Source organism: Dipodomys ordii, unplaced genomic scaffold (genome assembly GCF_000151885.1).
Source record: "Dipodomys ordii isolate 6190 unplaced genomic scaffold, Dord_2.0 Scaffold91, whole genome shotgun sequence".
Classification (NCBI taxonomy): domain Eukaryota; kingdom Metazoa; phylum Chordata; class Mammalia; order Rodentia; family Heteromyidae; genus Dipodomys; species Dipodomys ordii.
The window spans coordinates 1,557,963-1,580,585 of record NW_012267307.1 but is presented as its reverse complement, the minus strand read 5'-3'; the positions used below and the strand labels follow the sequence as shown (position 1 = coordinate 1,580,585).

Sequence of the window (22,623 nt, the reverse complement as noted above, 5' to 3'; positions counted from 1 at the left end):
GGCTGCAATGCTTGGTAAGAAATGTACGCATTATCCTGCCCATGCAATTGTAACCCCTCTGTACAGTATGTTCACAAATAAAATAAAATTAAATTAAAAAAATCTAAAAAAAAATTTTGTTGAGTAAGAGAAGTAATGATAACTCAAAACATCTGATTAACTTATCACTAAAAATAAACCTATTGATTATATATATATATATATATCAATAAGTGAGATTTTCCTAGGTGCCAATTATATTGCTGAAAATTAGGAAAATAAAAAAATATTGCTCTGACAGTATTCACCCATTGACAACAAAGGATATGACAACTTTTTTCTCAACAGGAACTGCAACAGACGTGAGAAGAAGAGAAGAAAGCAAAAGGTAAGTACCAAAATACAAAACTCCCCTACCATAGGGGTACCAAGGGTACTGCCGCAGCAGGGTGTAGCAAGAGGGCCTTCAGAGGAACGAGGCTGTCTAGCCAGCAGAAGCTCAAAGACTCCAGTAAATTAACCCAGCAGAGATGACCACAGTGAAGAATCAGATCCTTGAATGGTAATTATTTTAGGAAGTCTTTTGTTAATGGCGAAGAATCAGGAGACTAGAAAAGAAGGAACCTCATCTCAAGGTTAAAAAGAGAGAAGGGAGAAGATGAAAATTACAGACCTGTAAGGGTAACATCTATATTAGGAAATAAATCTGAGATGATACTTATGGATGAGCTTAATGATACATTTGGAAAAGTATAATTTAATAGCGTGAGTCAGCATGGATTAACCAAAGGCAATCATGGCAGAAAAAAATCTCAGTTCCTTTTTAAGTTGAAGTAATAATTGGTTTATCTAAGAGAGAGCCAATAAGAAACTGTCAAGCTGTTTTAGAGGCTTTTGGACCTTTTCATGGAAAGAATTATGGCGCACAGTCTCACGACATGTGTAAGAGCACCCAACCAAGAGGATGAAGTAACAGGGCAAAAAACAGAGGGCCGGGAAGAGCCATGGAAAGTACTGCCTTTTCCTGAGCTCTGAGTGGCACTCACATGTAAGTGATGAAGAAGAAGATTCCACATGTTAGCAAACCTGAATAAGGGAGGTAAGAGGCCATGGTGAAAACAAAGGGCTAGGGCTATTCCATGGGTTAAACACAGGATGAAAGACAGAACATGAAATTTAGTATGCCGGGCTGGGAAGGTGGCTCAGCGGTAGAGCGCTTGCCTAGCATGCATGAGGCTCTGGGTTTGATTCCTCAGCACCACATAAACAGAAAAAGCCAGAAGTGGTGCTGTGGCTCCCGTGGTAGATGGCCTTCAGCAGTAGAGCTGAGGGACAGTGCCCAGGCCCAGAGTTCAAGCCCCATGACTGAAAAAAAAATTAATATGCTTAAGTATGAACTTAGATAGGAATAAGTGTAATCAAGTAAGAATAGCTTGAATGGTACTAAATTAGGTCCCTTTAGAAGAAAAATAAGTGAAACTTTTCATACTTGCAAACTTGTAACTAATCAGAGGCAAATTCTATGCAATACAATGAAAAAATGCTATTAAAAATATAAAAGTTGATTATCTTAGGGAACATGAAACTCCCAATCTGTCAGGAGAACATGACAGATTCATGTGCTATCACTCTGTAGTGGTAATAATCAAATGTACATTTTTAAATGATTATGTCTTAATATCTAAGAAAGGACCAACACAAAATCAATTTAAATATGACACAAAAGTATGGGCTAGAAACACACACAAAATTAAGCAGAACACCATGCCGTGCTTAAATGCTTAATTTCTCCTCCAAAGAGAATTCAGGGAAACATAGGAACAGGTACTGCATATCAAGACCCAGCTCCGCGGGGAGAAATGTGAAACAAGGAAACCAGCCTCACAACCTTGGCCACAAGAAGGAGTGCTCCAGGCAGAGCCGATCCATGAACACTGAGAACAACTTCAGCAGCAAGACATAGGGTCTCTGAATGGCAAAGGCAATGGTGAAAGTCTCATGTGGCTGATGTGAAGGACGTCTTTCTTCTCAAGCACCACCTGTAGTCGGCGATCTTCTTGTCCCTCCTCCTCCTTTCCCCATCTCCACGTCCTCCTTTCTTTGGGTTATATTACAGCAATCTGTAATAACCACTGAAGGGAACTGTGCACGATGTCATACTGAGACTCAGTTGTATTATGAACACAGACACATACTTTTATCTCTTCCTTAAGTTATGAACATCAAACTTCATGGATAAGAGATGGTGGGAATTCAATTACTAAAACTGTAGCAATCAAATCAAAATAATTTCTTCGGATGGCGTGGACTTAGCTAGATGGAATTGTAGTATACAACAGGCAAAATAATTCTGATCACTTTAAATGTGATGTCAATGTGGGAATTAATATGATTTTTAAATTTCAAAATATAAGATGTACAATAGACCTAAATGAAACTCTTTAGAAAATCACAAGTAAGGGTAATGTGTTTTTTTTTAAAGTACATAAATGGGAGCTGGGAAGTTGGCTCATGGTAGAGTGCTTACCTCGCATGCATGAGACCCTGGGTTCGATTCCTCAGCACCACATAAGCAGGAAAAAAAATGGCACTATGGCTCAAGTAGTAGGGCATTAGCTTTGAGCTGAAGAGCTGAGGGACAGTGCCCAGGCCCAGAGTTCAGCCCCCATGACCAATCAAAAAAAAAAGAAAGTATATAATCGGAAAAGTGTACAGTCACAGGAGAGCACAGGATGAATTGCTTCAAACTGAACAAAACTGTGACCCAACACTGGGATTAAGAAACAGAATACAACAGGCAGCACACAGCCCTATTCCAGTGATAGGTGTCCACCAGGAACAACACACCCTGCTTTCTAATGCCATCGATTCATTTTACCTGCATTTATAGGAATGGTCATCTTTGTGTCTGCCTTGGTCAATATCTAAGGATATGATGGGAGATTTATTTGCTATTGTTGCTAATAATTGTAATTCACTCATTCTTACCGAGGAAGACTATTTCATTGTGTAAACATATAATCTTTATGCCTGCTACTAGAGAGGCATTTGAGTAGTCTTGACTATTCTAAATACATCAATAATTACATTAACTATCAATGTTAAGTAAAAGACAGTAATTCATGGAAAAGACTCACACAGTCTCAGCAAATTACACAAATCTATACGAATATAAAATTGTACAATTATGGCATGAGGTATTGCTACAGAGGCAAAGGAATTTTCACTATCATGGAAAACATGTAAATCCTTATTGTAGGTGAGGTTATATGTGTGTATATGGAAAGATCCTAAATCTCTCAGTACCTAGTGATAATGTCCTCAAAAGAAGTAAAGCTCAAATTAACAGAATTAAAAAGAAAAGCACACTAATCTACACTTCTAATGAGAAGCCTTGGCATTCCTCTCCTAATAGGAGATATAACAAGCATAAAAAAATTTCCAGCTAGATGACAGACGACGTGAACAGCAGAAAGCAGCAGACGTCCCTGGGACAGCGAGACCGCCCGGGCCGGCCTTGCCCCACCCACTCAGCTTCCCAGACTCTTCCACTGGCTTTTTATTTTTTTTCTGCTTTCTACTTTCATTTTTTTAAATTAAGTTTTTTATTGTGAAATACTGTACAGAGGGGTTACATTACACGATCAAGGTAATGAGTGCATTTCTTTTCCAGCATGGTTGCCTCCTCCTTTGTTTTCCCCTACCTTCCCTTCCCTCCCACCTCCTCAGCTACGCCCCCCACTCCCACCCTAAATTGTAAAGTTTGTTTTCAACATAGGGTCTTGTACATCACATTGTTACAATGGGTCAATCTGTATCCCTATTTAAACAATTTGTTATACCAACGTCATGTCTGGGTCAAGCAGAAAAGGTCAGAAAAAATGATGTTAAGCAAAATGAACCCCAAGATAGGGACACAGGTGGTTTTTCCTTCCTTGCTATTGTTTCTAACGTATGTATAAGGTACCATGTGATTTTTTTTTGGTGTTGCTTTGTATGTGACTCCCCATGGTATAACCCCTGTTTTCACTGGCTTTTTGCCTGACACAAGAAGTAGGGGGGAAAACGAAGCAGGGGTATTATGATAGATAGGAAATGGACTCATTACCTTGCTCAGGTAACTGTAACCCCTCTGTACAGTATCTTTCCATTAAAAAAATATATATGTGTATATGTATATGAAGAAGTGAACAATAACTCCAAAGGATTGAAATAATTCAGAGCATTTCCTGTAAACACAATAAACAGAAGCTGTAAGTCAACTTCTATTACTCTTTCAAAAAGATAGCAAGAAAGACCCTAAAATGCCTGAAAATTATTCAACCTAACATACAGACTGAGTTTCTAAGGGATGAAATGTAACACTGTTCCAAAAGAAATGTACTCATTACCTGACTTACATTAATAGTAGTCCCTCTGTGCATCACATTTAAAATAAAATTTAAATTAAAAAAAGAAAATATACCAAAAGCATGCTTCTAGTCCTTGAACAGAGTTGAGGGAGGGATAACTTCTGCAGAGAGAAAAGAAATATGCACCAAGTGTGACCAATGCAGTCACTGTGCACAGTGTCATCTCGCTGAGGTCCCACAGACGCTGAGTGGGACGGAACTGAGGCCCACAGAGACTAAAACCAGTATTTCCAAAGAAACTTTACCCAAGAGAAGGAAAGAGTGAAGAGTGAAGCTGGAATTTTCCAACGTGAGGCCCGTGGCGGCAGAAGCAGACTGCTGAGGCTAGGGGAACTAGGGTCATTTTATAGGGCACAACCAGAGATTCCCAACCGAACCAAGAAGCACAGCGGGACCTGAGTGAACCACATTAAGTCCACAAGGAAGTCACACCTAACGGTGTCCATAAGAAACAGCACACCATGGCACTGCTCGGAAACAAAAAGTAAATGTCTATTTTGATAGATAAATTTTCAAGTACCATCTCAACCAAAACCATACTGCTTCTATTCCATACAGGTATAATCTCTCCAAATGGAAAAAGCAGATTCCTCTGCTTTTGTTTGCTTTCAAAACAGCCCTGCATACAATTGAGATTACTGAATCACACATCCTACCTGTTGTTTTTACTTTTATTAAGTGCAACTGGTTCTGAACTCAAGGCTTCATGCTTGCTAGGAAAGCATCTACCACTTGAGTCAGGTTGCCAGCTTCTCTACCAGCTTCTTCAACATAGCCTCACACTTTTGCCTAGACGGAGGTCAGACCAGGGTGTTCCTACCCCTCCTCCCTGTCTGAAAAGGTCCACAGCCTCACCTTGCTCAGTGTCCAGTTGACGCTGGCACTTGTACCACTTTGCAGCTGAGAAATCCAGGTGTGGTGGGGCAGCCACCCAAGGCACACAACCGCAGGGGAAGCCGGCTGAGAGGCTCTCCGCTGCCCAGCCATGTGCTTCCAAGAGAACCAGGCTCCAAGCAGCACTGACACCCGTGCTGCGTGTGCCATGTCGAGGCCTCTCCTCTAAGATCCCATCAGTGCTCGCCAATTCCCAAAGCAAGATCCCACAGCCATCCCCACCATTTCATTCTTCTTCTCAGAACCAGCACTCAGGGATACCCGTCCATTCAACAGGGCCATGGAGTATGTTTTACTCCGCACTTCCCACACCTCAGTCCTATATGACCTGTAATCCAAGAATGAGGAAAACGGGCTGTGCTCATCACCAGCACATTCCCACGTCCTGGTGACTAACCAATCCGACTCCTGGGATGCTGCATCACCTCCTCTCCTTTACTAGACATTCATGGGGAAACGGGGATACAAAAGGATGGGTCCTAACATTTTAAACCACAACATTGGGTGAAAAAGAAATTAAGTTTTATCTATTAATCAAATAATTAAAATTTAAGCCAAGTGCCAGTGGCTCACGCCTGCAATCCTAACTATTCAGGAGGCTGAGATCTGGGGATTGTGGTTCAAAGCCAGCCTGGGCAGGAAAGTCCATGAGACTCTTATTTCCACTTAACCACCAGAAAACCAGAAGTGGTGCTGTGGCTCAAGTGGTAGAGTGCTAGCCTAGCCTTGAGCTGGAGAGCTGAGGGACAGCACCCAGACCCAGAGATCAAGCCCTATAACCGAAAAGAAAAAAAAAAAAAACTAAACTCCTATTTTAGCTCAGTTTTGAATGTTTGTGATGATTTCCTTTGTTGTCCCAGAGTGACTATATGGTCGGGTCTTTCGACTAGGGGGAGCTTTTGAAGTTACACGCTGTCTGCCCTTGAAATAGCTAGGCAGCGTGGGGAGGCACCGGACTGCTGTAACCAGCCGTGCGTGGGCTTCAGCAGCTTACCGGCATGCAGGTAGGCGAGGTCAGGGTTTTCGATGTCGGGATGCTGCTCCTTCAGATGGTTCCGGAACTCCACGGGGACATTGGTGCCGTAGTCACACTTGGGGCAATTGTACATCTTGACGCCTTCGTGTTTGCCGGTGTGTAAGATGTGCTTGCGGATGTTTTCAGCACAGTTTGACCTGCCGGGTAAGGCAGTACGTTCAATTAGGTCAAATCAACAACAGTTTATCACAAATACTGATGCCAGCTAACCCTGACACAGGCTTTCCTATGGGCTGCACTCATGTAATGAGCTTGGAAGAGGTAACAAGATCGTGGTTTGAGGTCAGCCCGGGTAAAATTAGTAGAAAACACGTTCTGAAAAACAAATCTTAAGCAAATGGAATGGAAAGGGGGGGCGGTTCACATGATAGAATGCTTGCCTAGGAGGCATGAGGCCCCGAGTTTAATCATCGATATTACAAAAGATGAAAATGGTTATAATCAAAAGTCTTATGCTAGCTATGTTATTCACAGGCAAAGGAAGCAAACAATATTAGAAATTCAGACCCGCAAACCTATCTATCTATTCACTCAGAACATGAAGGGCATAGAGAAGCGGACTGGCTGAGAATGGAGGGAGGAATCGTGTTCCGGGAACAGAGCTGAGACACAGTGCCTGCCTTCCTTCAGAACAGGAAGAGCCCTGGACCAGATACAGGTGTTCTTTGAGAAAGCTGCTACCTCCCATGACCACACAGGGTCTGTCACCAAGTGTACTTGGCCTCTAAGAATGATTATGATGGCTGAAGTGACATGAAAAAAGGCTAGAAAGTATGCCACCAAACTGTTCATCCAGCATTCTGCAATGCCTGATTTTCTTTGTTTACTAAATGTACTTCAGTAAACTTATACAATCTTAGATAAATAAAAGTTTTTAAACTTAAGATAGCATAACTGTAGAAAAAAAAAGAACTCAAATAGCAGAGGTTTTTCTTGCTATTTTCAGCTTGCTCTGGGCAAGGGTTCTGTCAAGCTGAGTGTTAAATTTCTCTGATAAGTCAGACTATATGTGTATATGACAGCTGATACATGGATACACAGTTTGTTTCTTTCACAGCACTACTGATTAGCAACGTTGCTTTGTATAGAAATCATCTACAGTTAATTAACAATCGCTGTTAGGGGAAAAGCACCAATATGTGCCACATGCTACCCCTGGTCTAGCAATTGCCAAGGCAGCTAATGGTGAAGACTGGGAAGCAAACAGCTATGGTTTGCAGAAGTGTCCACTGCAGGCTCAAGTATGGAACGATTCATTTCCAGACAGGGGTGCTCTTTTGGGAGGCACCACAAACCAGACACCAAAAAGGTGCCTTCCTTGCTACTTCCTGGCTGTCCCGAGCAGGGCAGCCCTTCCGAGACTCACTCTCATAGCTATGACGTCCTACCGACCTCAGCTCAGACCCAGCCTCACTCCAAACTTCTGACACGATGTTTCAAGATGATAAAACCATGGACCGCAAACAAACTCCTTCTCCTTTTAAATTGTTTCAGATATTTGTTATAGTCACAAAAAAGTAATACGGGGCTGGGAAGGTGGCTCAGTGGTAGAGCGCTTGCCTTGCATGCCTGAGGCTCTGGGTTCGATTCCTCAGCACCACATAAGCAAAAAGAAAAAAGCCGGAAGTGGCGCTGTGGCTCAAGTGGCAGAGTGCTAGCCTTGAGCTGAAGAGCTGAGGGACAGCATGCAGGCCCAGCGTTCAGTCCCCACGACTGGACCCCCCAAAAAATAAAATTAAAAATAAATTAAAAAAAAAACAAAAAAGTAATACAGCCATCTTACAGAGAAGCAAATAAGTGTCAGACACACAACTGGTTTGCAAAGCTGCATTGAGCTTTGCACAGGTCCAGTGTCAAAGGCAGAGGAGGAGTCTACCATTTCTGTTTTCAAGGGGAGTGTGCTTTCACCTATACCACAGCCACCGCCTTACAGGCTTTGCATGCAAAAACTCAAGCAAATTCGGGCTGGGAAGGTGGCTCAGTGGTAGAGCGCTTGCCTTGCATGCCTGAGGCTCTGGGTTTGATTCCTCAGTACCACATAAACAAAAAGAAAAAAGCCAGAAGTGGCGCTGTGGCTCAAGTGGTAGAGTGCTAGCCTTGAGCTGAAGAGCTGAGGGACAGTGCCCAGGCCCAGAGTTCAGGCCCCACGACCGGACCCCCCCCCAAAACAAAAATTAAGCAAATTCTCCGAAGAAGGCCAGGACTACAGAAATTCCTAGTCGCAGATGTAGACCTTGCTGATAATATTAACCTGTTACAGCCACTGGTGCCCACTTCTCTGATAGGAAAAGAAGAGGACCAGTTTCTTGAATTCTATAATGAATTGGATGAACTGTTCTTAAGCAGTTCTTTATCCTGTAGATTTTGAACAGTAACAGCCACAGACACACATCATAAATCAGATACTGTTTACTAACAATGGAGAATGAAAACACAGGCAACACTGTACTTAAGACTGTCTCTGATCAGTTCTGCCAACATTATTGTCTCAAGTGAAATATGATAGAGGAAGCATCATCAAGACAATTACCAACCAAATAAAAATTGACAAAATAAACCTACTTCAACATATGATATACACTTAAATGGGGAATATATAATCATTAAACCTAATGTTCAGTGAAGGAAGAAAGAGATGACCTTGGAAACAGAATTATTTCCATTTCAAAGGGTATATTCTGGAGAAAAAAGAGCCAATAGCCTTAGTGTCTAAACAGCACATGGAATCAAACTATCAGAAGACTACTATTGAAGTATACTGTGGAGAGATGGGGAATGGGAGAGAGGATTTATTTCAATTATAGAGGTGACTTGAAAGGTAATTGGAATAACTGCATGTATGTGTACTTAGGCATATACTAAGATGCATATAAATGATTAATATAAAGTATTTACATGATTATATAGCACATTGATGCATGTATGTTTACGTGTTTTAAACATGCATATATAAGAAACACTGATGGCTATTATGTATTGGGTTTCTTTTTAGGAGGATACAAAATATAAAATTGCTTGTAGTGGTGGTTGCATACCTTAAGTGAATATCCTACAACACACAAAATGTTATAGTATGTTGTATTTTCAGTAAGTAATTAAAAGATGTGTGTATCATCTCTTGATTACAGCAGAGAACTCATAGGTGTTTGTTACCTTCCTCTCCAGCTGGAGCCAGGAGGGAAACATTCCCTCCCACAGACAGGAAAGGCTCTCAATCTTGCTGGTCTTGAACAGTATCATCCAAACTTAGGTTCTGCCGAGTAGAGTCTAGTGCCAAGCATAAAAATACATGTCTAGGTGGGGAGGGTGTAAGGTCCAATGGGAGAGAAGGACAGAGAAGAAAGTCTTTGTATTAAATGAGAGTAGGCAGAGTGGATGCCCTTATCTTGTTCCTGATTCAGAGAACATATTTTCCATTTTCCCCTGCTTAGTATGATGTTAACTTTAAGCTTATTATCCATAGATTGTACCACATTGTGTTCTATTCCTTCGATTACATGTTCCTTCAGGGGTTTTATCCTAAAGGATGGTGGATTTTAGGCCAATTCTCAAACGGTTAGAAGAAAATAAATAACAAAGATTGGATTAAAATTAAATTAAAATTAAAGAAATGAAACAAAGAGTTGTTTCTTTGAAATAATAATGACATTCCTTTAAGCAAACGAAACAAATGAAAAGGCCCAAATTAATAAAACTGCAAGTGAAAGGATATTACAGCAGATACTTTTAAAATCCAGATTATTATAGAATATATTGAAAGCTCCTTTAAAATGGAAAATCTGGAAGAAATACCTACCAAAGGATCTACCAAAAATAAGAAAATACAAATGATTTAAATACATAATTAGATACAAGTAAAAAAAAATCACAAGCCAGGTGACAGTGGTTCATGCCTGTAATCCTAGCTGTTCAGGATGCTGAAATCTAAGCATCACAGTTTAAAGCCAGTGGGACAGGAAAGTCAATTAGACTCTTATCTCCAATAAACTACTCAAAAAACCTGGAAGTGGTACTATGGCTCAAGTGGACAAGTGCTTGCCTAGAGTGAAAAAGCAGCTCAGGGACATTGCTTAGGCCCAAAGTTCAAGCTCCAGGAACAACACAAACATACACAAAAAATCCTGTCAAAATAATTAGTTTTTCTGTATATTTAAAAGCAAACTCATAGAAGTGAATTCAATTACATCCATTAAAGTTTCAAATAAAAAGAAACATCAAAACATAACCTCAACAAAAATGTTCAAGACTCCTACTGAGAAAAATATAAAACATGGAAGAAATTCTAGATGATATTAAGATAATGAAAAGACATCTAATGTTCATGGATCAGGAGAATATTATTAGAACAGCCATACTACCAAAAAGGATACACAAACTCAATGAAATCCCATCAAATATGCAGTGAAAATTTTCACACACAAAAAAACTAATCATAAAATCTGTACAGAAATGCAAAGGAACCCAAATAGCCAAAATAATCCTAAGGAAAAAAGAGTGATATTGGAGATATCTCTATATTGAACTTAAAATTACACTACATAGTCATAGAAACAACAGTAAGAAGAACAAAAAGCAGTACTGGCATAAAACCAAATAATAGACCAATAAAATAGATGATCCAAAAACAAGCCCATGTAAGTACTGACATTTGATTCTTGACAAAGATGCCAAAACAAACATTGGAAAACAAACAACAATAAAAACCAGTCTGTTTAAGCTGGAGTGCTTGGAAAACTGGATATCCACATGTAGAAGATTCAAACTAGATCCCTAACTTGGTCTGTAAAAAAAAAAATCAATTCCAAATGGAGCAGAGATATTTTAAGACATGAAACTTTGAAATAATTACAGAAAAATGTAATTCTACACATGAGCATGTAGGGAGATTGTCTCAAGATGATTTTGAATTTCATCCATTTTTTTGTAAATGACATAATTTCATTTTTCTTTGTGGATATTATTCCAGTACATATGCCATATTCTCTTAATTTTCAGTTGTTTACTAGACTACTGTAAATAGTAATATTATACACATGAGTGAAGAGTTATATCTCTTATATGGCAAGTTACATTCTTTTAGACTTATGCTTAGAAGTGGTATAGCAGGATCAATCATCAAATAGTTAATTTTTAGTTTCTTGAGAAACCCCATACTGATTTTCTATAGTATCAACATTAGTTTACATTCCCACAAACAGGGCATAAGGGTTGTTTTTTCTCCACATCCTTACTAGTATTTGTTGTTTGCTTGATGACAATCATTCTGATTGGGGTAAGACAGAAAATCTTAGTATTGTTTGATATCTACTTTCTTCATGGAAACAGATGTTGAACTTTTCCTTACCTATTTATTACTCATTAGTTTTTCTGAGAACTATCTGTCCAAGTCATTTGCCTGTTACTAATTGGATTATCTGTTCTTTTAAAGTTATATATATATATTCAAGATATTCTTTTCATGTTGAATATCTAGAAAACATAGTCTCCTATTCCACAGGTTCATATACAATTTCTTTCCTTCATTTTGCCATTGCAATCATGTGACAAGATAAGATATAAAGTAATGGTAAAATACAGTAGAGGAAGGGAAATTCAGAAAAGAACTCAGCTGTGGGTGAAAGATGAGCATTATGGGCCCTGGCCCCATGTAGAGGAGGACAAGGCTCTCCTGGTTCCAGACAGGCTGTTGTCCAAGGGTTCAGGCCCACTGTCAGTGGGCAGCAGGCCTACATGGACCTCTGTGGAAGGGGAAGCTCCTGGGTGGCCATCACCACACTGTCCTGTCCCATGTGACCCACAGGCCCCGTGTACAGCATGTGGGTGTGAGTAGAAACTCTGGGAGGAAGGTTAGTCCTTCGGACCTGCCACCAGCATGTCAGTATAGACATGACTGAAACTTAATTGTTGCTGGGGTTCATAGGGAAAGTCTCTGCTTACCAAAAACAGCCGACATCCCTATATATTGAGCCTTTGTTTAAAAATCAATCTATTCAATATATATGTATTTAACCCAATGACAGCAAAAATATACAAAAATATAAAAAAAGGAATATACAAAAAATATACAAAAAGGAAGTCACCTTGGTCCTCAAGGGAGCATGATTTGGGAGAAAAGATGAGATGAGACATTAAAAATGCTGACAAAAGGCTGAAAGCCTTGAAAACTTGACAGTACATCTGGGCTGTCCCCCCTATGCCCACTGAAAGGAAGGGGCGTAGGCCATGGCAAACCCTGCTGAGACTTGATTCCTCCCTGTTAGTCCACACAGAAAAATACACTTCACTAATGGTTGCTCTGCATACTGTACTGACTTATTGTCAGCAGAGGAGAGTACAAGACAACTTGGATAGAAGAGTACATAGGCTTTCATTAAGTCTACAAGCCAAATGGTCACATAACAAAAATGAAACTTCATCCATTTTACATGTTTTCCATGTTTGCAGATGAAAGAGTATCAGCCCTAAGTTTCTTGGGTGAAAACATACAACAGACAATTCTGACATACATGTATATGTCCTACATAGAACACATGACATATATACACATCATACGTATAACATATGGCATGATACACCTAGAATTTTGACAAAAGGGCCTCTGTACCCACAACGTTTACCATATTAGTGAAACACAATAACCTATTTCTCTTTACTGCAGGAATTTTGAGACTCTAAGACACCTGCCCTTGTGAGAATAAAAAACAGATAGACCATGTGCACTGTTTCTTAAACTGACTCGGGGAAGGCTGAGCCTGTAGGAATCACAATGCCAAATTAGTCCTGTTGCATTACTAGTAATTACTGCCTACCAGTAATTTTCTGCCTGGATGATTCATTGTCATTTTGACATTCTTGATATAAAAATAGACCTCTGACTCTTGATGTCTACCTCTCAATTTCTTCTGAGATTGATTTTATTCTTTCAAGTTCTCTTAACTAGCTGGGTTTAAGCAAAGTGAGATACTATAAAGCCAGAAGAGGAAGGTAGATTAGAAGACTGTGGGATAGACATTTTCAAAAATAACATAAGAAAATATAGCCTAATCAAGAAATTATTTCCTAAAGTATCATGTTTTTAAGAGAGGTTAGCTAGGGTAAAAACATATAAAATATATTCATAAAAACATAAGAAAAAAGTAATATATGTTAACCTTTAGCTTGAAATAAATCACCTAGAAAAATAATATTTTCCAACTCAAATAATGTCAATCTGTATGTATGTGCATATGAATGATAATTTACTGTAGTAAATTTGTAGTTGAATGTTTAGAGCATGTTGTTTCCTAGTAATTTTGACAGTCTGGGCCCAAATGTGCTTTTACTTGGGAGATTCTAAAGATATCTAAGAGGAAGAGAAAGAAAAAGGCTGGATGTAAAACAACTTTTCACATTCATGCACAAGGCACAGTTTTGTTGGAAGTCTGGCAGCCTGATCTCATAAATCACCATGGGCTTCTAGACTCACCCAGGCTATGGGTGGGGGTAGGTGTACCATAAAAATTTAAATACTACTTAAGTGGTTGAAAGGAGATCCCATCCTTCACACCTGGGGTCCCCCAGGGATTGGCCAATAATCCACCCAGTAGAAGATTAGAGTGAAGAGTCAGGACAAATGAGATAAAGTTTATTTTCCAGCTCTTCAAATATTTAAGCTACACAGTCACAAAGAACTTATACTGAGAAAGTCTTTGGAAAGAATCTTCCCCAGCTTCACCTCCGTGCCATGCAACGCTCTTCAAGCATACCTGCTATAAATATTAAACTCAAAGTGCATAGTTCCTTAATTTTATTAAATCGAGTCCTAAATCAAGGAGTGTGTGACCCTTCTGTAATCTCCAAGTTATATGATCACTTTTGAAGCAAAGAAAGGAAGACAGAAGAGTCAGTGATGGTGACCACCATGGAATTTATCTAATAATCTACATCCACTTTTACAAAAATACACCATGTAATCCATTTAAAAATAATAACTGTTTCAGTTCAGTCCCTGTACACAATGCCTCCCTTTGTCCCTTGTAAGTCTCTCAAATGTCTTATTTTAAAGGAATATATAGTACTCCCGGAAGACATTTTCCCATTTCTATTCTCTTCGGCTCCTGCGAGCCCTTGTTCTGTGTGATAAGGCAATCTCCTCCGGGATCTGAGCTGTGTAGTTTCGCACCACGAGTGACAAGGACTCGACTTGAATAACTGCTGTGCGCAGGTTGTAATTATGTCAGCTGGAGTGTTGAACAAGGGGACTGATTAATGTGAGCCCCGGCCCAGGCGCAGTCCCTATCAAAACCTCCGCGCGGGCCAGCAGTGGGGACGGGTTAAAGCAGAAAGACAAAACATGCTGCATCGCCCATGATAGATGAATTGCCCCAACAGTCTTCAGGCAGATGTTCCCGGACAGTATAATATACAATTACTCTGCCTTATCACCTTCCCAGGGACAATAAAGCTTCCTCCTTCTATAGCTCATGTGAGTGAAGGCAAAATTAGTTTTACTTTTACAACACTGACTCACTTATCATGTTGCCTTGATTGTGCTTTTACAGCTAAAGAAAACATATATTCCACTTTTAAACTAAAAAAAAAAAACCTTAAAAATAAAAGTAAAACCTGTTTTGAGTCTCTTTTATACAACAGATACATCTGAAAGGACTTTTGTTAAAGAGACTGAAGGAAAGTAATAAAATATTTGTGTGCAGGAACATAGAAATAACTCAAGAAGTAAAACTGGTTTGCATAATGGCTGCATGCATAACATCATTTTTCAAAGAGTGTGCAGAAACACTTAATTGGATGAACATTAATTAAAAATATGTATGTGCTGATACTGTCCATCTCTTCCTCAGACATCCACGCATGCTTTGGGTCCAGTCTAATAATGCAGGCAGTATGTTTAGAGACTCCTTGGGTCTCTTCTCAAGAAAGCTGTGCTCACCTGGAAAGGGAGACTAGCCTCCTCACCACTTGAATAAAACACTGTCACGCATGCGAGCACTTCATTGAAATGGTGACAGCATTTTCTCAATTTGCAAAGGGAAATAGGCTTTTTACTTTTAAAGTTGCGAAACAACCTAAAACCAAAAGCTAACCCTAACGATCCTATGGCAAAAGGACTGATAAAAGCAGCAACAATTCTGTAGGACTAAAGGAAACCCATACAAAACATTAGTGAATGCAGACCCTGCAGACATCAGACTGTAGAGCAATATGTCTGACCTTTTTCTGCTTTTTAGTGGTTTAATACAACTGACACCAACACTCAGCATTTATAATACACCTTAAGTCATGAAAACAACTCATATACACATCACATAGATTTACTTTTGCTTTTCATATTATAGGGGCGCTAACTCCAACACCAACACAGTCGTAATATATTTCTCATGGTAGGACATACCCAGGACAGCAATGTATTCTAGAAATACAGCAATTTGAAGAAACTGCTTATCAATCTAGTTCTAATGCAAGTTTTAGCACAAGAATACACAGAAACCATCGTTAAGTTCAGGACTGGTAAAAAGGTAATACAACATTCTGATAATTTCTTGGGAAAAGTCAAACAAATACAAGGTGAGTAAAAATAGATTCTTGTCAGCAAAACAGACATCAGTATGCTTTTCCACACAGCTTGAACTGATGCTTCAGTTATGTATAGATATACCATAACACCCTGTTGCAAACCTTAACTATGTTTATAATTGTAGCCATGGTCTGTAAAATAATAGTAAAAAGTGGGCAAAAGCAAATTGAACAGGCTAGGAATATATACATGTGTCCGGTATCATCACAAACTCCTCAACTGACTCATGATATCATTTGAGAAACCTATTGATTTATTAGTCTTACAAAAATATTAAGGCATTAACCAAAAACTGTTTATTTTTATTATTTATTAATTATTATTTTGGGGGGTTCGGTCGTGGGGCCTGAACTCTGGGCCTGGGCGCTGTCCCTCAGCTCTTCAGCTCAAGGCTAGCGCTTTACCCACTTGAGCCACAGCGCCACTTCTGGCTTTTTTCTTTTTTGCTTATGCTGAGAAATCGAACCCAGGGCCTCAGGCATGCAAGGCAAGTGCTCTACCACTGAGCCACCTTCCTAGCCCCCCAAACTGTTTAAAACAAGAGAAAATATGATCCATTTTCATTTTCCTTTGGCAGTAACATGGACTTAGGGCTGTCCTTTTACAAATTCCATGGTTTTATCAATAAGCCACATCTCCAGCCCTGTTTTCGGTTCCCTAGGTTTCAGATAGGGCCTCACTTCCTGCTCAGGCCCACAACTTGGTACCTAGGACAACAGGTTCATGCTACTTCAACTAGCTCTTCAATAGGAGGGGCCTTGCAAATATTTTTCTACTCCTCTGGCTTTAAATTGCAGTTTCAACCAATGACCTTCCAATTTGAGTTGGGTGTGGCTAGGGGAAATACAACCACCAATGGTGTGTACCATCTCAGTGTTCTCTATTCCTAACTTTGAACACAACATACTCAAATACAGCGCTGTGTAGCTGTAGTGTCTGAAAATGTAGAACCACGGTTATAGTGGCTATACAAAAAGCAAGTAGATGAGAGCAAACCTTGTGTGGTCCACCCGCTGCTCTCTCAGCTGTCCGGGCCCCAGCCCTGGTCTGCAGCACTGGTTTTGCTGTTCCCTACAAACCCAGGAAACAGGCACACCAAACATTTCTTCACCTCTGCGTGCTCTTCTCATAACTTTACTAAAACTGGTCTTCCCCAAAGCACCTGGCCTTGTGGCGACAGTGGCTACAATTTCCTATTCCACTCTACCCCTGGCCTCTCCCTGCCTGCTGCAGGACGTCTCTCCTTCCCAGAATTCCCTTCTATGTCTCTGATGATAATACTTGGCCTCTCAAGGCTTTCACTGTTTCCCACTTATCAAAAGAGAATTATCACTGTCACTAATGCCTTCCATTTGCACACTAGTAAAACTGACTGCTATACCCACTGATGCCTCTGGCTGGATCTGCGGTAGGCACATGGCAGAGAGTGTCATTGGGGTCACAGACCTCAGACCACACTCACCGTCATTTTTCTAAGCACTTCTTCTAGCACTGCTTTACTGAACAACACCGTACCTTACCCAGGAGCCCTGGCCAACACACCAAAGACCATGAACTCTGCCACCTCTCCTCCCAGCTCATTCATTTGGTTAGCATGTTCTTTTTCTGTACTTTCCAAACTGGAGAGGAAATAGACCTTAATCTGGCCTTTCCTCTTCCTGTGCCTTTAGAGGATCTCCAGCTTCTGTGTGTGCTCTCAGGGCCAGCGCTGCAGAGATTCAGAGACCTGGCTCTGAGCGTTGCACATTCTCTTCCCTGGCCACTGCTTCTTTGCCGTCAGACTCAGCCTCTCCAGCACGGACAGTGGTAAAAACCCACAGGTACTTCCTGCGGCCATTACACCCTGAGCCCCACAACCCTGGTGTGCTGTGAGGGAAGACAACTTCAAATCAAAAGAAGAATCTGGGATTGGAGAATGGGACAAAAATCTAAAACTGAGACTACTTCAGATACTCAGGTCAAAGCAAATTTCTCAAAAGTTTAAATATCAGGCATTATTTAACCCCCAAACAATCTTAGTGCAGAGATGTATTACCTTACTTAAACATAAAGATTCAACATTTACATTTTCTCTCAATGGGAAAAGTATTCATTTTGTGATATTTCATATCTGTGTTAAAAGCTGTAGTTTACCATGAAGAAACAAGGCACGTGGAAGAAAGGAATGAGAGAAGCTAATGGGCTCACAGTCAGAACCTAAACAGTGAGAACTGGCCAGAGTCCCAGCTGATAGGAGAGAGAAATGAGGGACTACTGCTGCTTCCCAAGGTTCCAGCAAAGACATTGAGACTAGGTAATGCCAGTTTAAGGATTTTCAGGGAAGATGAATATTGAGTTAAAATTCCCTCCAGGTAAAAGTATCAGGTTACATATTGTTATGGAATAATAAATTCTAGTTTATCTGAATTATAGCTCACTGGTAGCTCTGTAGTAATTAACACTATAACTTGTTTTTTTGCTTTTTTACAAAAAACAAAGAGAAAGGTTCAGGGTTTTTTTTTTTTTTTAGAATTTCTTTTCAGTCATGGGGCCTGAACTCTAGGCCTGGGCGCTGTCCCTCAGCTCTTCAGCTCAAGGCTAGTGCTCTACCACTGGAGACACAGCACCACTTCCAGCTTTTTCTGCTTATGTGGTGCTGAGGAATCGAACCCTGGGCTTCATGCATGCAAGGCAAGCACTCTACCACTGAGCCACCTTCCCAGCCCTTTTAAATTTTCTTATAATAGAGTAAGGAAGAAAATAATATAAGTAGGACAAACCAAATCTGTGTCACATTCCCTTAATAAAGGTGTAAAAATTAAAAAGATATCAATACTGTCTTTACAGAAATTCTTAATGTAGTGAAAATGTAGTATCCAAATGTGTGCTACTACGAAGAAGGGAACCATCTTATTCCACAAAGGGGGTCTGAGGTATGAGAATTATGCTGCTAGAAAAGGCTTCTTTGACTCACTCTGCCTCAATACAAATGACTACATAACGATTTCTTAAACGTTCCTATCTTTCTTCCATCTTCTATGAATTTGAACATTTCCAAAAGAGGCAGCATTTCAGAGTATGAAATCAAGGACCGAGAACAAACACCACTCGGCTTGTGCCAGCAGTTCATCGCTGAGTTCCTGGCTCCGCCTGGCACTTTTCCTCCGATCTACACAAAGGCTGGCGCAGCACTGCGAGGGGACGCACGTGCACGCCACATCCTGTCCAGCCCCTGGTGACTAGACTGTCGGCTTAATGAGCTTCGTGGCGTGAGCGTCTAACAGGTAGAGGACATAGATAGTTACATCGCAAAGTGTTTTGTTGTGTGATAATAGCTCTAGTGTCTGAGGAATACACTATTATGCAAGAACATTATTGCCCAAAAAATATTTTCTATTTTTTTCATCTCTAAGGCCTTTCTTTCTACCACAATACATACAGATATATCTAACTACCACCCAAGGGACTGTCCATAGTAATTCCTTGTAGAAAGACCATCCCCAAAGATAGCTTTTGGTCCTTTTATAATGACTGGATTTGGGATTCAACAACAGCAGGTTAAATAAACATGTTTATCTAGATTGCACTTGAAGAGATAGCAGAGGGAATGTATGGTCACTTTGTGCCCAAAATGGTTCTTCTAATTGATCTGTGATCTCAATGCCTATTTTAGCTACACCAAAAAACAAACCCACTTACTTATACAGATAAACAAAAGAGGAATCTCAGATACTTATCTTCTTAAAGAAAAGAAACATAAAAACATAAAAAAATAAAAATAAAATAAAATAAAAAAGAGAAGAAACAAACTGGTAATTTTTAATGCTATGGAATCTATTTACTTAAAAATATAATTTTTTTACTCGAGCAAGCTTTTTTGTAAAATAAAATCATCAATAGTAACTAAAAGCCAGACACCAATTCTTGTGCTATACCAGCAATAGTATATTAATTGAAACAAAAATTAACACCCATGCTTGTATGTTTTAAAACAACAAAGTCTGAATAAAATAAGTTGTGTAGGAAAGGAATATTAAACAAAAACAATAGAAAACTAAAAACAATTGAAACTATTATTTTAACTATCAAAGCTAAAATTCACTAATGATATGAAGAAAGGAAAGTAGGAAATATTTCATTCAGGATTTCTTTTTAGCTGCAAAGATTAGCTATGAGATGAAACAAATTATACATATTACAACTGTCATGTTCCATTGCAGAAAAGATGAAAATATGTGCTATGAGAACAGCAGCTTTATGTCATTAGGAAAGTCCTGGAAAAAAATCCCACTACCTCTACTTAGCAGAATCCTCGACTCCAGGTAACAAAAAGTGCAACTCGATAGACTATCACCTGGACACATTCTAGGAGAATTTTGAAATGTCATTCTAATTTGAAGGAAGCCATTGTTCTACAAAAAGTGTGGAGAGCAACTGAATGTTTAGGCTGTTATAGATCTGGTCCATTCAGGTTTTTATTCCATTAGCAGTTACAGTAAACTACAAAGCAATTGAATTGAGACAAATAAAACAGTGATGCAGCACTGAGTAGTACCTTACAATATGAAATAAGCGTTCTTGTAGCAACGACAAATGTCACAATACTAGGCAAGTTCACATTTCATTATTTGATCCAGTCAATATTCTGAGAAATTTCAAATCTTCATCCTCCCTCTAAAAAAAAAAATAAAACCCCAAACCCCCAAACCCTCTACTTCTGAATAATATGCTGTTCATTAAGTAGGCATTTCACTTCTTTGTATTGGTATATATGATGTACTAATATAAAAATTCATTTTTTCTTATTATTTGTAGGCAAAATTAAGTTTATTCTAACAGAGTCTTTCCTGATGTAACTGGTGTAGGTGCACAGGAAGCCAAAGGAAAATTGGAACTCTCTGGAGAGATAATCCAAAGAAGAAAATTATCCCCTGTGGAGTTTGTGTCTTCCTAGCTTAGGATCCCGCTAAAACAAATGAAGACAGAACAATGAATCCATCATATACTGGATTCTTAATGACACGGTAACTAAGAACATTTACGGTATTACTTAACTATTCAAAGGAGACATAAAATGCTATGGACTTGAAATTGTATCAAAATACATATTATCACCTATGACCTGAAAACATTTTCAATGCTTGAGGCATGTTATATAAGCATCTCTTTAAGGACTAGAGAAGGAACTACTTGGACAGTACTTGCAAAGCATAAACAGGCCCCTGGTTTGATCTCCAGCACTGCAAAAGCAATAGGAAGAGGGAAATCTTTGAGAAGTATCTGCTTAGAAAATTAAGGCAAACTTTCAGAAGGATCATCAATATTTCTTTTTGGTCAGGGTTACTTAAAATTTCCTAAAAGTGCTTTGTGCAAATATCAGACAAAATTTCATCAAAAGTATTTATCACAAAATTTCTAAGGCACACAGACACACACACAGACACACACACAGACACACACACACAGACACACACAGACACACACACAGACACACACACAGACACACACACAGACACACACAGACACACACAGACACACACAGACACACACACACACACACACACACTGGAACCAAACAGAAAATTCCATCCCACTCATATAAAAATTTGCAAATCTAATGGTTGGAATTACAGACCAGGATTGAAATGAATAAATAAAGGCGATATGGGCAATGTGGCAAAAGGCCAGCACACTTCAAGTGAAGCTATCACACCCTAAGCTAGGGAGTGCCACCTCCTGCACAATAGAAAAGAAAATCCTCTTGAGTGAGTGACGTCTATGAAAATCAATGTCTGAGGGCTAATTAGCTATCAAGTAAGGGGGAACCCCAGAATGTATTTCTTAGGACCAGCAAAACTATAGTGTGGATCTTTAATTTAGAAGACTTTATTCCTCAGCTCCATGAGACAAAGTACTTCTATTTGAGACATTTCAAGCAGTGAATACAAAACAAAAATAAAAACAGCACAAAAGGGAACAGAGCATAAAATATTGTAAGAGGTCATGTAACGTTAGAAATATTAAGACAATTATGAATTTGAGAAAACCAACAGTAAAACTCATCATACGGAAGAGAGGCTATCTTGAATTCAGTAATGCAGCTACGGTGAAGTGGTGAAAAAGCCAGGAAAGGCTGGCTTGGAATTTCAGTTCTAAAAGAGAGCATTTTATAACGCTTCATAGAATTGTCCTCAATATTTTGAATACAGCTGGCTATACTTGGTGCTATTTTAATGGCTTATATTTACAAATTCAGTGCATTTCCCCATAAAGCCTAAGGAAAAACAAAGGAATACACTAGGAAGGTAAGTTTCATATATAAGAAAAGCCCAACTGTGGCCACTTAAGCAATACTCATTTTTTTCTCATATTACAGGCCTATGTGATGAGAGAATCAGAGGCAGATTGATATTAACCAATTCTACAGGGAAGAACAAAACTTACCCTTAGAAAGGACACTGACTATAACAGATATGTTCTAGTAATCATGCTCAGTTTTGATCTCAAATTAATACAGAGGTGAGCATACACAATAAAAGCAAATATTTTATGTCTATTTTAATGTAGTATCAAACTAAAAATCTGCTACATAATTGATATGCTAGAAAAGAATAGGTTGCACCTGAATTTAGGCTTGGAAATTATAATGTAGAAAAAAAGGTGTGGAGAAATAATGGAATATACAGTAATGGATTAGAAATTTAGATATTCCAGACAGGAAAAACTAAGGGAAAAGGTCAATGTTTACA

At 39.3% G+C, this 22,623-nt stretch overlaps 1 protein-coding gene across 1 annotated transcript in view; it reads right to left on the bottom strand.

The window, feature by feature from the left end:
- Znf407 (zinc finger protein 407) overlaps nt 1-22,623 on the bottom strand; it is a 355,534-nt gene that overhangs the window by 113,632 nt on the left and 219,279 nt on the right. Inside the window, exon 7 of the mRNA XM_013026144.1 lies at nt 6,280-6,458. Coding sequence (XP_012881598.1) covers nt 6,280-6,458 — 179 coding nt within the window. The remainder of the gene's footprint in view (nt 1-6,279; nt 6,459-22,623) is intronic.